The 15,745-nt window shown below is 34.0% G+C and overlaps 5 protein-coding genes across 8 annotated transcripts in view; 2 read left to right on the plus strand and 3 right to left on the minus strand.

Moving 5' to 3' along the window:
• Positions 1 to 914: 914 nt before the first annotated feature.
• LOC126850930 (probable 39S ribosomal protein L24, mitochondrial) lies at positions 915 to 3,051 on the minus strand. Its single transcript, XM_050594419.1, has 6 exons — positions 3,035 to 3,051; positions 2,132 to 2,266; positions 1,813 to 1,998; positions 1,499 to 1,701; positions 1,222 to 1,408; positions 915 to 1,082 (listed from the first exon to the last, which is right to left on the minus strand). The coding sequence occupies exons 2-6, from the start codon at positions 2,225 to 2,227 to the stop codon at positions 996 to 998; spliced, it is 759 nt and encodes a 252-aa protein (XP_050450376.1). The 5' UTR covers positions 2,228 to 2,266; positions 3,035 to 3,051; the 3' UTR covers positions 915 to 995.
• Positions 2,236 to 3,904, plus strand: LOC126850931 (uncharacterized). The gene is made up of 3 exons (XM_050594420.1): positions 2,236 to 3,292; positions 3,385 to 3,574; positions 3,656 to 3,904. Exons 1-3 carry the CDS (start codon positions 2,954 to 2,956, stop codon positions 3,856 to 3,858), a joined length of 732 nt encoding a protein of 243 aa, XP_050450377.1. The 5' UTR covers positions 2,236 to 2,953; the 3' UTR covers positions 3,859 to 3,904.
• Positions 3,905 to 4,123: 219 nt separating this feature from the next.
• LOC126850910 (mucosa-associated lymphoid tissue lymphoma translocation protein 1-like) lies at positions 4,124 to 7,294 on the minus strand. Its single transcript, XM_050594376.1, has 11 exons — positions 6,789 to 7,294; positions 6,549 to 6,712; positions 6,280 to 6,466; positions 5,951 to 6,218; positions 5,797 to 5,889; positions 5,476 to 5,701; positions 5,226 to 5,409; positions 4,873 to 5,087; positions 4,701 to 4,799; positions 4,334 to 4,605; positions 4,124 to 4,261 (listed from the first exon to the last, which is right to left on the minus strand). Exons 1-11 carry the CDS (start codon positions 6,923 to 6,925, stop codon positions 4,157 to 4,159), a joined length of 1,950 nt encoding a protein of 649 aa, XP_050450333.1. The 5' UTR covers positions 6,926 to 7,294; the 3' UTR covers positions 4,124 to 4,156.
• A 398-nt stretch (positions 7,295 to 7,692) lies between these two features.
• LOC126850911 (CREB-regulated transcription coactivator 1) overlaps positions 7,693 to 15,745 on the plus strand; it is a 32,892-nt gene continuing 24,839 nt past the window's right edge. For 3 of the 4 annotated variants that reach the window (XM_050594378.1, XM_050594380.1, XM_050594379.1), the window contains exons 1-2: positions 7,693 to 8,098; positions 10,057 to 10,305. In XM_050594378.1, coding sequence (XP_050450335.1) covers positions 7,985 to 8,098; positions 10,057 to 10,305 — 363 coding nt within the window. In that variant the 5' untranslated portion in view covers positions 7,693 to 7,984. The remainder of the gene's footprint in view (positions 8,099 to 10,056; positions 10,306 to 15,745) is intronic. The other variant, XM_050594381.1, reaches the window with a different exon arrangement.
• On the minus strand, positions 12,426 to 14,260 carry LOC126850940 (pheromone-binding protein-related protein 6-like). Its single transcript, XM_050594430.1, has 6 exons — positions 14,100 to 14,260; positions 13,802 to 13,886; positions 13,296 to 13,384; positions 13,118 to 13,220; positions 12,958 to 13,022; positions 12,426 to 12,805 (listed from the first exon to the last, which is right to left on the minus strand). The coding sequence occupies exons 1-6, from the start codon at positions 14,157 to 14,159 to the stop codon at positions 12,788 to 12,790; spliced, it is 420 nt and encodes a 139-aa protein (XP_050450387.1). The 5' UTR covers positions 14,160 to 14,260; the 3' UTR covers positions 12,426 to 12,787.

The raw sequence follows: 15,745 nt of genomic DNA on the forward strand, positions 1-15,745 counted from the left end.
CGTACGATTTCGATGAGAAATTTGAAGTCTGAGAATTCGAAAAGAACTCCACGACACTCCGCCTAAAAGCGCGTTTAACTACGTCACATTTTCAAACTGAATTTAGCCGCAATCATGAACTGTGAATTAATAGAGCGGAATACCTGCAGCGGCGAATTTAAAATTGTAATTTAAATATTAAAACATAATTTTGTGAACATTCGATCAAATTCTATCATCTCTTTCAGGAATAGAATTGAACTCTGAAATAATACTCTGTCCTTTTACATTTTTACGCGCGCGTCTATGGCTATAATCTAACAATATTGAAATTTTGATTAATTAGATTTCAATCATAATTAATTTAATTTCAATCGGAGTTATATGCGCAAAGTTAAGAAGGAAAAGAGTGTCATATATAACAGATATCATTAATATAAATTGTATTGGAATATTTAAACGTAATATGAGGGAGAATAGAGTGTTTCCGGAATTGCATTTATTAAAATTTGTGCTGTGATATGTGTGAGTAACATGATTTAGCGTCAAACGATTATTGATCGAAACATTAATCAATATTACATATTTTAATCCAATGTAAATTCGTAATATAAAATATTGAATTGTTCGCTTTTTATTGTTAAATGTTATGAATATTTTTTTTTCTCCTTATTGCATATAATATTTCTTGTATAAGAAATTGCAAACACTATAAAATAATTTTCGCAAAGATAAATAATTTCTTGCTATTATGTGTGTGAAATATGTTGAAATTATCGATTATTTATATAAAAATTTTATTTTCTATTATTATTCTATAGTAGTTGAATATGTATGTTAAAAAAATATTCCACGAAAGCAATTTTTTTATTCAAAAAGATTGTAAGAGAATTTTCTTATGTTTTAGTAATGGTAAAAGAATGACTATGTTCCAATTCTTTCATTCATTTAATTAAATATTTATTAAATTGTAATTGTAGAGAAACTTTAATACAAGAAATTGTATATAACAATAATTAATACCAATAATAGCTCTTCTGAATACGATCGTCTTTAATACCCATTTCATCCATGATATCCATCTCAAAAGTCTTCAATGATGGCTATACACAAATATAAAAAAAATGTATTTATTTAATAATTATATTATATATTATAGTATATATTTGCATATAATTCACATGTAAAAATCAAGTTAACATTTTAAATTACTGTAGCATTTTTTAAGTGTATGTTACATACCATAAAAGTTATTTTTTCTGTTTCGGCTTTACTTGTATCTTTTGCTTGTTCATGATAAAACTTAGGAGATTTATAATCTATTGTTTCTTCATTCGAAACAGGAATAGGAATTACTCTACCAGTTCTCAAGGATATGCGAACTTTTTGGCCATCTTCTGTGTATCGCCATTCTATTGCAGTTCCTCGCCTATAATGATTCAATTCATATTATAGAATATTGTTATAAAATATTTTGCCCATTTTAATAAAACAAACTTTTTGAATAAATTAAACTTACATGTCTGAAGGATCAACCAACTGTATTTGTGTGATTACTAATAATGGCTGTTCCTCCTTCATATATAAACCAGGAAACTGTTTATCCTTCATAATGCATTTTAGTTTTGTATTAAGTCCTTCAACAATTACCCAATTTCTTTCTTGATAGATTTCTTTTACAATCCCTTGCTTTCCTTTATCATTCCCTACTAAAACTTCTACCTATACAATTAGAAAAATATGAATCTTTGTATATATAATGCCATAAGCCGTATTGAAATTATTAATCATTTACTTTAGGTATTAAATTTTTCCAAGAGTAAATTTACGCACCCTATCACCCCTAAAGAAACTCCAATCCTTAATAGGCTCAACGTGAATGAATTTATGTCTCTGACCAGGTCTATTATCACGATGGAATTGATTAGTCCATGGACGATGTATTGAGAAACGAAAATCTTTCCTTTCAATCGAACGTGGCAAATAATTTGGCTTACCACGAGGTGTTCTCCAATAAACCTAATTATAATTTATTAATATTTTGAAAAATTGATAAAAAATAAAATGAGGTATAAAAAACAATAAATAATATCGTTATATATTACAAGCACAATACATGCTGCATTTTTCTAAATAATTAGATTGTGCATACCTGTGCCATAGCCCGTTCTATATAACTATCTGGTAAATTTGCATATTTTTTTGACCATTCTCCTATGCGTTTTAATAAGGTAGACGTTAATCTCATAACTGTTCCTTTTTTAAATTTTCCCTTCAAATAATTTAACTAAAAGAATACGTATATATTATGTAATATTTTTGCGAATTATTTTTGTAAGTGCACGCACAATGTACGGTAATGTTCCCGTACTCGGTACTAGCACTATAGTACTCGCTCGGTTCTCGGTTATGTCAACGTACTTGTCATAGAATAAATATAATTAAGAGACGCGATTCACGCAATAATAAGTATTTCGAGAAATAGTTGTAATTTTAGGGAGATTTATATATATGTGCGCGCGCATACACACATATATTCATACACAAGAGTTTAATTAAATATATCGATTATTGTTTATAAAAATTTTAAAAATTTTCTCTACAATAATTAACCAGAATTTTCGACAAACTTTCTGTAATATATAATATAAAATTTAATCTAAAACTTATATCAAATGTTACAAGTCGCTGAACTTGTGATAACTTTTTTTTTTCGCTTGCCTTCAATTGGCGCTAACTATAAAAATCTCTAAGAACAATTGTTAAACAATAAAATAAGTTTTGTGAAAAATACTGTGCAAATTGTACACATACATCAATATTGTTTAATATCATTAATAAAATGATGCATTATAAAGAATTTTATGTGAATCAATGTACAAACGTTATTATGAGTAAGAGTGATTAATGCTATATAGAAAATAGGTTAGGAAAATATCTCGCGCTCCGATTTTGAGGTCTTTTGCACGCTTTGATGCAAGTTACAATGTTAATCTGGACAATTAGAAAAAGTGTACCGTGCAATCTACGACGAATTGCTGCATGTGTTACTTACAGAAACAAAACGAGAACAAAGATCCCACGATATTGCAATGAATCAAATCTACTGTCTACATCGCTTCCGAATTTTGCTTCTTGTAGAATTTACAGCACCGAATCGGAGGTTTCCTTGCCTATGCTAGTGGAAGGGGCTCCTGTACACATACCGTCTCTTTTAACTCCATTAAAGCTTCTTTATTTATCAATTTTTAGAATTACTCCATACATAGATCAAGAATTTAATGTTGATGAGTTTCTTAAAGGAGCCAAACATGTATGATTTATAACTTAATCAAATATATACAAAAATATACGAAAAGTATTATTTATATATTTGATAAATATATTATTATTGTGCATTTTTAGGCAACAGTAGTAATATCTAAAGCTTTAACAAATAAAGATTATGAATCTTTACAAGAGCTTGTAACAGAAGATTTGATAGAGATTTTAAAAGCAAAGATTGAGACCCTTAGTCCTCATCAAAGACAATTAATTGCAGTAGATGAAGATGATATGTTATTTTATGTGTTATCTGACATTGCTGCTACAGTAGGTAGGAACTATTTAGTATTAACTAAATTCTCTTAGATTATATTATATTTAGAGAGAGTGAAATATATATTTTTTCTCATAGGTGAGGAGCATTCCATTAAAATTACAGTAATTTGTCATTACATCCAAGGTCTTGCTGAGAAAAAAAATAAAATGATGACTGGAATGATAGATTTTACTATAGCGAAACATTTAATATGTAATTATACATTCACCCGTAAGTATGTAAATAATATCGGAGGTCCATGGATTGCAACTTTTGTAAATCATTATTCTATGCCATAGAGAGATTTGCAAAATATATAGTTTAAAATAAAAATTTGTGCTAATCTATTTAGCTAATTATTGTTGGTATTGGAAAATTATAAGTACTAATCATCTCTTTATAATAATTTATATATTTTTTTAATAAAAACTCGAGATAACATGTAAGACTATACTTACATATACTTATTTATACTATATCATCTTTTCATATACATAGATAAAAAATTTATATAAATCATTTTATACATTCAATTAAATTTTAATATTTAAACTTGCACTGTGTATGTACACATAACTTGCAATAATTATATAAATATTAGTTATTGATGATTTTCAATATCAGTGGAATATGATTTTCAATGTGCAACAATGTTGCATCAATAGGAGTTTTATTTTTTGATATAGATACAACCAAAGGCCCCTATAAAGAATTAAAAAAACATTTTACAATAAGAATGCTAACATATCTGTCTCATAAATATGTACACTGTACCTGACATATTTGTGGATTATGTATCCAACATTCTTGTTTGAAACCTGTAGCTTGAAACAAGTTATTCCGCTTTATAGGTACAAAGTTAAAAAAATTTACTTCTAGATCTTCCAAGTTACATATTGAAATCTTGATTACATTCAAATAAGGTTCCATAAATAATGAGATTGTACCCTTAGCAACAATACCAGTTCGCTTAAAGCTTATTTCAAAAGATTTATTTGAAAAGGCTATTAAGTTATTGAAATTATTCAGCATAGGTGTTGGATCTCCTGCAATAAAATATCACATCATATAATGTACAATAAATTAAAAATATTCATATTAAGTTTTTTGAGAATGCATAGAATATTATATGTATAATTACTTTTGTATATTGCGTCAGTAAGACGGAAGGGTTTAGTAATAGTTAATGCAAACATTGGAATTTGATTACGCTCTGTTCCCTTTAACTGTTTATCTATTGCTGCAAATACAAATTAAGGAAAATTATTATTAGGAGATATAAAGACTATACATACAAATTGTTTATGTCTTACATTTTCCTACTTCTTCAAATACTTTTGTGATTGGAATATTTTTACTGATATATTTGCCTAAATGCATTGCATATAATCCATATTTGCTATTCGTTCTTTCATAACTAGGACGATGACTAGACGTGGAGTATGCTTGGATTAAATTTCGAAGATTTTTCCTACTCTTGTATTCTTCAACCTTTGGTATTTCATTATGAATATCAGGATTACATTCTCTAAAAAACAATAATTTTTTTTGTAATGCATTTTTAAATATCCAATTATACTTAATTATTAATTTGCCTTATCATTAAATTTTTAACATACGCACACACAGATATATATATGTAGATGCTATAACCAGAAATTCTTACTTTGGTGGGACAGTTTGACACATGTCCAGTATCACTACTAAAAGAGCAGGATCATTTTGCAATAATATAGCTAACAATTCACTCTCACAAATTGCATCTTTTCTTAAGTAAGATGCTGGCGCATCAACAGCAAGCATGTAATTTTCCTGCATTTTAAAGCCATGCCCAGCATAGTAAAACAATCCTGTGGTATCAAATTTTAATAAGTATATTATATACATTGTAACACAACATATTTGCAACAACTTACCATAGACTCCTTCTGTCAAAACCTGATTAAATACTTTCATAGCATTCCTCATTTGTTCAAGTGATAAATTTACAAGGCAGATTACTTTAAAACCTATCTCTTTCAATAGATTACCAATTTTTGCAGCATCATTTTTAGGTGTCTCTAAACATTTGTGATTTTCATAATCATCATTTGCAATGATTAAAGCTATCTTTGCAACCGCTTTTTCACGAGGAAGATCCATCTATGAATATATATTAACAATTTTAAAATATTATATAATTCAATATTTATACAGGATTTTTACAATATAGAATAATGAATAATTATAATTTTTACCATTACATGACTTCTTTGGGTAATCACTTCATTCACACCATTACTTATGTAACAGTAATACTTTCCTTCATACTTGGAATTAAATTGTTTTATCTGGAATAGTATTCTTTGTTATGAAAGATACAACTTTCTAACATTAATATTATATACTTACATATAATACATTTGATGTTTCTCCTTCTAGCTTTGTATTATCTCTGAACCATTGATAACATGGTTTTGGATGACCATGTGCTATACATTTAATTGTAAAATCTTCACCTTCTTTAATCTCTAAGAAAGTGGGTGGTTGCTGCTGTATTACTACAGGCATACGAGATATATTTACAAAGACTGATTTTGTTAGAAATACAGAATTTATTGTCTTTCCATCTTCAGTTACTTGTGAGATTTTACAGTTATATTCTCCAGTTTGATCACAGCTGTAAATAAATAATCAATTAATTTATTATTACACACTTTTGTTTGTGCAATATTTTTTACCTATTTATAATGATATCAAGTTCATGACTCTGCTGTTCCTGCAACTCCATATTATTATGACACCACTGATAACTTGGAGGTGGTATACCAGTAGCTTTGCAAGAAAGACAAAGATGTTGACCAAAGGATATGTCTAAGGAATCGCATTCCATACCATCAGATGGATGTTTGGTAATTATTAATGGCTCTAATAATATATTAAAAATTATATTACAAATAAAAAAATTATGAATTTTGAAATGATTGGGGAAAATATATATTACAAGTACCTGGATCATGTAAAACTGACAAAACATTACCAAGTTCACAATCTCTAAGTAATGTACACAATACACCAACTGTACACATTTTTATATTTAGTTCAAACAATAGATTGTCTGCTGGTGTTTTTGTCATATTGATATTCTGTTCTAACGATTGCAGCCATGAATTCCTGCATACAAATATATAAAAGAATATGAAGAATAAATATTCAATTTAAAATCGTTATCCAAATGTTTTCTCTTTACCATTGACATCCGAGTTGTTCGGCTACATAAACTGCCAGCACTTGCCAATTTGAATTTTTATTTAATTCATTGACTAATTTGTTATATATTGCTAGTGGAATATGTTCCAAACACATATCTTCGTCGATTTTCGCCATTCTTTAAGTTATGATATGGTTTGTTTCTTCTTTTTGCACAAATAAAAGAATTGAATTATAATCTTATTGACGTTGCGATTTTCCTGGAGCTGTCAAATGAGAGAGTATGACTTGTTGCACAATACACATTGTTCTTGATAATAGGAGGAAAACTAAAATATGCATATTATATATTTTGGATTGTATTTATTTTAATCTCTTTTTTTTACACACAGAATTTCGACAAAATATAAAAATATAAAAATATTTCGTCAAAGTTTACAAAATACGATACACATATTTGGAGATATATATTTCATCTTTTATGTATGCATATGTATATATGTTATTTTAAGATACGTGAATGTGTGTGATATGTAAAAAATAAAAGGAAGACCATCGCATGGCATATTATGCACGAAGTCACGTGCATTGATAAATAAATGAGATGACAAGGATCTCGAACTTGCGTAAACGCATATGCGCAGGAAGAATCAACCAATCATGCATCTAATATCGCACAAGTACGGCATTCTTTATATATCAATTATTCGATTGGTCAATTTTAAAAGATTACTAATTCTCCCTAAACCCGCAATTGCGATGCAAGAGATCGGCGACTAGGAAATTTAATGCCGCGAAAATTTACAAGGACTCTCCGTTGCGGACGCGGTCGCACGGTCGCGATTACGATCGCGACCAATCGGCCCGCGAAATCGCTCGCGCCTGCGCGATGCGCGTGGCGCGCTGCGCCGCATGATCTTGCGTATCAGTGTTCGCCAGTGCCATCGAGAAGGCGCACGTAACGGTTTACGTGTGTTACGAAGCGCGATTATCGTCCGGGCGAGATTCCGCGAACGGTGGTGCGCATCGGGATACGACGAGTGGAAAAAAAAAAAAATAGGAGTAATTACAAGGAGGAACGGAGCGCTCCGACGCGAGTGGTGGTCGGTGTTGCTTAGCGGGTAACGTAGTGGTGGTTGTGTGCGGTGGTGGTGGTGGTGGTTGGCGGCGGTGGCGGTGGTGGTGGGTGCTCCGGGTTCCGCGAGTGTCCGCGAAAAACTAGTGCCGCGAGCCATCATGGCGAACCCACGGAAATTCAGTGAAAAGATCGCGCTGCTGAACCAGAAGGAGGCGCAGGACTCGGCGGCGTTCGAGGCGATCATGAAGGAGGTTTCGGACGTCACGAGCAGAGTAAGGAAATACCAGTAGGTCTTTTGGCGCGCGCCGAAAGGGTCGATGCCGTGTCGCGGCACCGTGACCCGTCCGTGCACCTCTCCCTCGGCTCAGATGTTAGAACGTAAACAACGAGTGTGTCGCTCCCCCCTTGCCTCCCGCGGCGCCCCCCTTCTCCCCTATCTCTACGCCGTACGCCGCGTATCCGTTCGTTCTCTCTCTAATCCGTTCTATCTCTTTTCTCATTTACCGCGCGTGTCGTTTCTCTTTCTGCGTGTATATATTATCTGAGCGTGTGCGTATTCGTGAACCGGGTTAAGCGAGGGAGCCGTGCGCGTGTCTCTGCTATGTATGCGTACATATATGTGTGTAACTATGTATATACGGCTGCTGCTGCTGCTGCTGCTCCTGCTGCAAGTGCATCGCGCGCGGCCGCGTATTGGCATGCGTGTGCATCATCCGCGATGCATATATATGCGCTCCGATATATATACGTATATATGTAGATCGCGTAAACTTTCGACGCGCTTCTCGCGAGCGAGACGCACGCGACGATCCGACCCCGCGCACCTACCTGCGGTGCATTCCACGACGGGTAGGTTGCGGAGTGCCCGCGAGCTATCGCGCTGCGCGATTAAACGCGATGAATCAATCTCGCCTGATATCCCGCGCGCTAATCAATGTGCCACTTGAAATTCATACGTTTTAACATGCGCGAACAATCGATCGTTCGTGCTACATTCTACTCGGCTAACGCGAGAGAGATAGAGAGAGAACTCTGTCCGAATTTATTTTTCTCCTTGTCATATTTCGATAATTTTGCGTTTTTTTTTCTTCTTCTCTTTTTCTTATACTGAAACTCGATAGCTGAGGATATTTCTCCTGGACTCGATGAAGAAAAAAGACAATAAAAACAAAACATTTTTAAAACAATATGACGTTCGATTAAAGTGCGTTCGATACGTTTCGATGCGCATGTAAACATTCCGCTTTCTTTCTCTCTCTCTCTCTCTCTCTCTCTCTCTCGCTAGCGCCGGCGGCCCTCGAAGTATTTTCAATGGGAGCGTCGGCGAGGTTGGGTCGATGCATTTAGCGTCCTCGAGTGCACCTCCGAGCGCGCGGTTAAAATGGGGCACCGGGGAACGTTCTTCAATCGCGCGAAAAAGCGATAAAAACGTCGCGTGGGATTATTTGATATGAGATCTCTGAGTGTTCTTGAGCAAAAATCTGCTTGAATGAAACGAAATTGGATTTCCGTCTTTTACATGTAAAAATTTTCCAATATTTGGATACGCTGTATACATACATATACATGTGGATGTTCAAATTCAATTAGAATTTAGAACGAAAACGTGTAGATTGAACTTTTAGAATTTTTATTTGTTACATTTTTTTAAATGTCATTTAAATTAGCATCTCTCGTAATATCTCGTCTATCAATTTATCGCGTACGGAATGTCCGATAAAAAGAATTCCGTCGCAGATTTCACAGTTTCTGTTTCACGGCAAAGTTTTTTATGCGCTTCTCGTCCGAATTTATTTACTCGTCGATCAGAGTACCGTTCGAATCGGCAATCGGAGAATGGAATTCATTACGTAGATAAGAACCTGTTTATCGGAGCGTGGTCCATAGAAAGGCCGACACTACGCCGCGAAAACTTGATCAGGAAAACCTCAGCAAAACTGTGAATCGTAGTTTGAACGCACCAAGTTTAAATCGCGACGTAAATATCATCTATCAATGACGAAATTTTCGCCGTATCTTGCGAAATTTTCACGACAAGATTACTTTTCCGAAAATTAATCGCGATACGTCACGCGAAAGATCCTTGACCTTTCTGGCCCACCGGATTCCCCGAGATTACATTCATTAGAAAGAGAGGAACCGATTGACTCGTTGCGAAGGAAAATTCGTAAATATCTCGCTTACGAGATTATCGCGCTTGTCAATGGTTGTCAATGACGGACCTGTACAGGTGGCCTCGGCGAGCAGCTCGGTGGGTGCTAGTCCCACGGGATCCGGCGTACCGGAAACCCCGCTGTCCGTCAAGAGTGCCGGCGCCAGTCCACCGCAGTCGAGCGGCAAGCATCTGCACATTAACCTGGGAAATCAATTCAGGGCGGGCGGCTCGCTGCCGAACGTTAACAACAATGTCAATTGCGGCAACGACGCGAAAGAGCACTCCTCGCCGCACACCGGCGCGATCCATTCGATCGACCTTAAGGTCTGTACCGCTTGATCCTCTCGAACGAAGCTACCCTTGTGTTGTTCTTGTTGTTGTTAGGCTTATTATCTCCCGAACGTTTAATTTTGTTACCCCACCTTCTCGTTTTCACGGAGAAAAATTCTTCCGAATCGCTTTCTCGTCAATCCACTCTTCAGTTAAGATAATTGAAGACGTGCAAAATTTTTTTTTCCTACTAATTTTCCGCCGAAGTTTTATGATTCTTGGAGTGACATAAATGTCAAGTCAAATTGCGAAAGTTTTAAATTGCTATGTATAGAAGCGCAACAAAAATGTTCAATCTCAATTCATTCCGACTTATTTCAGTCGCAAACACAATGTTTTTTTATTAGCTGTAGAAAAATTTTCTTTCGAATAATAAAGTTGATCTCCGTTACTCTGCGAAAATTCGCCGGTAGTATATATCATTTCTCAAAGTAATAACTTTGTGTTTCGCGATGAAACAATTTTCTGCTGCATCATTTTGAAGCTTTTCCGAAGCGAAAGCTTCTTTTGCGATGGTACGAGATATGCGAAAAGACTTTTCTCCGTGCTTTTAAGGATCTTCCCGTATCGCAGACATTTTACTCGCTTTGTCTCGTGCCAGGTTCCAGTACGATTACGAAATGTACTTTGTATTTTACGAGTAGGAACTCTGGATCGAGACTTGTGCCGGTCGTGACAATTTTCTTTTTGTAGCAATCTTCTTATTTTTCCTTTTCTTTTTTTGGCAATGTCTTTGCACAATAATGCAATTGCATGGCACGTACGTAATAGCACGAATTAAAGATTTCCGATTACACTAGATATCATATAGTGCTATAGTCGATTATTCTAAGCGATAATTAAAGTAAGATGCGCATTAATAGCCAAAATAGTGGGTAAAATATTAAAAGTTGATTAAGTGATATGAACGATGCATATATTCTCAATGTAAACACTATTTCCGTGTTATGCTAAAAAGAATTAATAAAGATTGAGATCACACGTATATATTTATCGAACTTTGTAAGAAGTTATTTTTTCTTAAGATGATGGTGCAGAACATCTTGAATGTAGAAAATATCTTTATGAAAGGATGATCAATCCTTATTATTAATGATTATAATTCGAATATGTCTTCCCGAGGGATTTAGTGACGTAGATAAAGTCACGAAATCGCGACGATCCTGGAGTTTCCAAGAGTTTTAACGAATGCAAATTAACGGTCAAGTTTCAAACAATCCCCGATAATTTATAATGGATTTATTAGCAAACTAATTAAAAATTTATAATATAAAAAAAATTACTCTTTGTTTTATAAAAATTGCGCGTGTTATGTGTGTGTGAGGAAATTTAAATTATTTTATTTGAATCTGATATTATTTTAAAGTAATAAAATGTATAACTTTATGCATCGTCCGGAGTAATAATTAAATTTTCCGAATAAAGTCTCGTGTCCGGATGGACTGAGAAAATTATGCAATGTCATCTTAAATAGAGAGAGCCAAATATTACGCAATATTTTTCCCGCATATTGTACTGATTCTAATGCCATGAAATCATAGAGTGTATAAGAAAGTACCTGCGATTTGTCGATCAAGAACTGTAATTATAAATACTGCTGCGCGCGTAAACAAGTAATTATTTTACAACCGCGTAGGTTGTTATGTATATAACAATATATATATAAGATTGCCGAAATCACGGTACTATCGGGTAAACTGGGGCATTCTTATCTCGCGCGTAATTGACGGGTTCAATGCTAAGTCTAAAGTAAACTTTTAATTCGCCAACTTTAAGTACAAAGTCGTTTCTATCGTTTCTAAACGGACTCGTACAAACTATAAATTTATCTCTTACTCCTTTCTTTTTCTTACACACACATACATACACATACTGAATCTTTCAAATTTTTAGTCGAGGTCTTGCCAATTAATTTTAATAAATCTTATCCGGCATTTCTCACATTATTTCAGTTTTCTCTTAATAAATTTCTTCTCCTGCAGCTATTATTCGTTCTTTACAACGCGAATCTTGTTTAATTAATTGCATATACCCCATCTCACCCTCTATGAAATAATACAGTTCTGTGAGCAAATTGTGAGAAAGTTAAATGGTACTGGAATCAAAGGCGTATGAAATCATAAAAAATTATTTAATTAAACATGGGCTCATAAATATCTCGTTATTATGCATCGATATCTCACGATCCTCCCTTCAATTCGTTCAATTGTGCTCGGATCTGTTTCATATTTATAATTTATCCAATTATTTACAATATTTTCCATCTCAGTTTTATTTATGTTAGGCCGTATGTGTTTGTCGTTACTTACTTATTATTATTATACAAATTACTATTTTTTTTTTTTTAAATTTACATAATTCAAATTCCTATGCTACTTCTTTGTTCCTCGTTCTCCTCCGCGAGCGAGTTGTTTCTATTATAACATCGTATGCGTGATTCACACATTGTGAAGCAAAATTCCTCCTTTGCGTCGAATTAAACCATAAACCACAGCTGCAATGATACATTTAGATTAGACGTATTAATTAAAAAGAAAAATATAGGGTAATATTCCACGATATTGATTTAACCGCGCAACATGATTAGAGAGCGAAATTAATTTTCACTAAAAACATCATTTAATATACACACGCATGCATATTTACCTCTGGTACTGTTGCTTGAACACATTTAGCTACATTGAATATCTTTTCGCATGGATCCGCGCCGTCTAAAATATCGATTAAAAGTTAGAACGGGAGGAGATTGATTCGCGAAACAACAATAAAGTAATAATTATAATCGATTAAAGACGTTTCGACTCACCTTGCTTGGCGCATTTGTTCAAAATCTGGGTACCTACTTCTTGAAAGTTCTCAGGGATGACGCTCAGCAGCATATCGACTTCCAAGTCACCCTCTTCATCGACCTGCGTCGAAATTTCGATAAGTGTTTGCTTCAACGTATATATGATAATAAACGAAGTAATGCTTAAAGAAATTACCAAACTGAATGCGTCGAGGAGGCAATGCATATAGCACGTTATACTCCGATCGTCCGTAAGTTTTCCATCGTTAACCTCGTCGATAAGCGCTGCCTCGTGAAATTGAAATGTCCATTATAAACCCGCGTTATACCGAGAAAATATAGTAAGAAATATAAATATAATATAAGTTTTGCAATCGTGGAATTTACAATAAAATATGTTGATGCATAAACGAATGTATACTCGTGTTAAAAATTTATTATAGTAATTTTTATAGTAACAAATACTCTAATGTCATTATATTCCAATTTTACAATAAATATTGTAAGAATTAATGTATTTTTTCCATTGTAACTTGTACTGTAAAATTTTCTTTATCTGCCAAGGTAATTTTAGAAATAATCTTTCTTCACATAATGTGTTATTTAGAGCTTCGAAAAACGAACTTGCAAAGTGCCAGCGCGTCTGTAGCACGGGATTATCGGCCGAATGTGATGATTACGCTATTTAGTCGCGAGACTCACCTTGAGACGTTCCGTGCTCGGCCATGCACCGTTCCTTGTCGCTTTGAACCATCTCCAACATTTCCGGGGGGATCCAGTCAGGTGGCTAGGCAGAAAACAGAATTTATTACAAGTGCATCGCAGATTTATTCTCGCGTTCTCGAACCTTTAGCACCATTCGATAAATAACGCCCGCGATATAGCGGATCACTATGTGCTATGATCACTATCATCGCGTTAGCCCTATCGGGGACGACAGAGGGGCTTTATTCCGCGGTATATCGAAAATGGAAAGTAAGCCAGAAAGTAAGCTGCTTACCGCGGCGAACACGTAAATTGCCTGTAGCAACACCACGCCAAGAATCACCGACACGTGCATCGTTTTGCGCGTTTGCTCGCCTCGAGATATGTCACTTTTCCACGACAGAATGTACTATCCGCGTCGGTTACACGCGGTTTTTATAACGCCGCGACAACGGGATGTGGGCGTGCTTAACAGAGGGTTAATGCTATATCCTTCGTTTACTAATTGAGGCTCTCCGCCGTTCAAAGTCGCCGGTCTAAACCCCGGCTAATTTTCCGACTCTTGACGGAAGCGCGCAGTGCGGGATTACGTGTGTTTACGACCTTCGACATATCCTGCGTATCGATAATGTATGTACTCGATATAGACATACTCGGCTTGGAATTTTTTCTTTTTTATTATCCACGTATTAAACTTAAATCGAAAAAGAAGATTATAGCGAGACAATTTTCCTTTCTTTTTCCCGTTTTTTCGCGCGACGATAGCGTTCAACGCGATTATTTTAATAAAATATTTTTCTTTTACTTTTAATGTATAAAAACTTATTGAATGATTTAAGCAATATGATATTTTGTAGTTTTCTTTTTAGAAAAAATTGTAACTGAAACCAAAATTATTTCCATCTTGACAGAAATGTTTTTTTTTTTTTTTTTTTTCAAATTCTATTTAACTTTTATACGCGAATTATAAAATTACGCGATGTTTATTTTCTGCTAAATAACGGGAAGTTTTTAATGCACGTAATTAACGGCACTACATTGAGACTTTAGACCGGAAACAGGCGCTTATTTGATTCAACGCACGACCCTATGGTGTTTTCAATTTCGATATATTTATATTGTCATAAATACTTTTACATATTCTCAGTTTTAAGCGCGTTTCATTATTTATTCAACTGTACATGCTCGTTTTTTTCACCGAATAAAATTATAATATTCGAATAAAAAATGTACAAATTATATTTTAGTATATATTACATTCAATAATATGGAATATATAAAAGATAATTTACTAAATAACGTACATCCGCTGATAATGCGGAAGATATTCGCGGAGGACAATGTCGTAACTAGTAAACATATAACGCATGATTATCAAATTACGGGTAAATTGTAAAAATCATCGACAATATCGCGGTATGTATTATCGAGGAAATTATCAGGTATGGTAATAACTGAAAATTGACTAACTTGTCGTTTTAAATTCGAGGATAAAAAAGAGGAAAACGAGGATGAATCTTGTAGAATTTCATGCTTGTGTTTGTGATACGTTAATTCGATATACTTCCGATCTTATTATCACTCTAATGATTTGGAATTATAGGCTAGGCCTCGCATTATACGATTCGTGTAATTTGCCAATATAGATATAATTGTTTACTTACGGAAATTATGATATATGTATAAGTATGTAACTGCCATCAAAGGTAATTAACAATGAGCGAAGTCATGTATTCGATTTATTTGTAACACAGAGCTTCGTAATTCATAATGAACCAATTATACTCTATAACGAAACGTAATATCGAGATCATTAGCACCATCATTAACATCATTATCATTATTATTATTATTGACATTTGCACATAAATTCTTGCGAGGCGAGGACAAAAAACAGCGTTTGCTGTTCAAGCGTGAATTAAACTGAATGGATGAACTCGT

The sequence above is a fragment of the Cataglyphis hispanica genome, chromosome 7, assembly GCF_021464435.1.
Source record: "Cataglyphis hispanica isolate Lineage 1 chromosome 7, ULB_Chis1_1.0, whole genome shotgun sequence".
Classification (NCBI taxonomy): domain Eukaryota; kingdom Metazoa; phylum Arthropoda; class Insecta; order Hymenoptera; family Formicidae; genus Cataglyphis; species Cataglyphis hispanica.

Bases quoted from the DNA above. Each gene is read 5' to 3' on its own strand.
- LOC126850930 (XM_050594419.1), bottom strand. From the start codon at position 2,227: ATGAGATTAACGTCTACCTTATTAAAACGCATAGGAGAATGGTCAAAA. The intron at 1,409-1,498 runs GTAAGTTTAATT...GAATCATTATAG, and splicing joins TTGGTTGATCCTTCAGACAT to GCGAGGAACTGCAATAGAAT. The intron at 1,083-1,221 runs GTATGTAACATA...ATTTGTGTATAG, and splicing joins CAGAAAAAATAACTTTTATG to CCATCATTGAAGACTTTTGA.
- LOC126850931 (XM_050594420.1), top strand. From the start codon at position 2,954: ATGCAAGTTACAATGTTAATCTGGACAATTAGAAAAAGTGTACCGTGC. The intron at 3,293-3,384 runs GTATGATTTATA...GTGCATTTTTAG, and splicing joins TTCTTAAAGGAGCCAAACAT to GCAACAGTAGTAATATCTAA. The intron at 3,575-3,655 runs GTAGGAACTATT...TTTTTCTCATAG, and splicing joins TGACATTGCTGCTACAGTAG to GTGAGGAGCATTCCATTAAA.
- LOC126850910 (XM_050594376.1), bottom strand. From the start codon at position 6,925: ATGGCGAAAATCGACGAAGATATGTGTTTGGAACATATTCCACTAGCA. The intron at 5,702-5,796 runs GTAAAAATTATA...ATATATTCATAG, and splicing joins CCCAAAGAAGTCATGTAATG to ATGGATCTTCCTCGTGAAAA. The intron at 5,088-5,225 runs GTAAGAATTTCT...ATTGTTTTTTAG, and splicing joins TGTCAAACTGTCCCACCAAA to AGAATGTAATCCTGATATTC.
- LOC126850940 (XM_050594430.1), bottom strand. From the start codon at position 14,159: ATGCACGTGTCGGTGATTCTTGGCGTGGTGTTGCTACAGGCAATTTAC. The intron at 13,221-13,295 runs GTAATTTCTTTA...ATTTCGACGCAG, and splicing joins TCCTCGACGCATTCAGTTTG to GTCGATGAAGAGGGTGACTT. The intron at 13,023-13,117 runs GTGAGTCGAAAC...TCGATATTTTAG, and splicing joins GAACAAATGCGCCAAGCAAG to ACGGCGCGGATCCATGCGAA.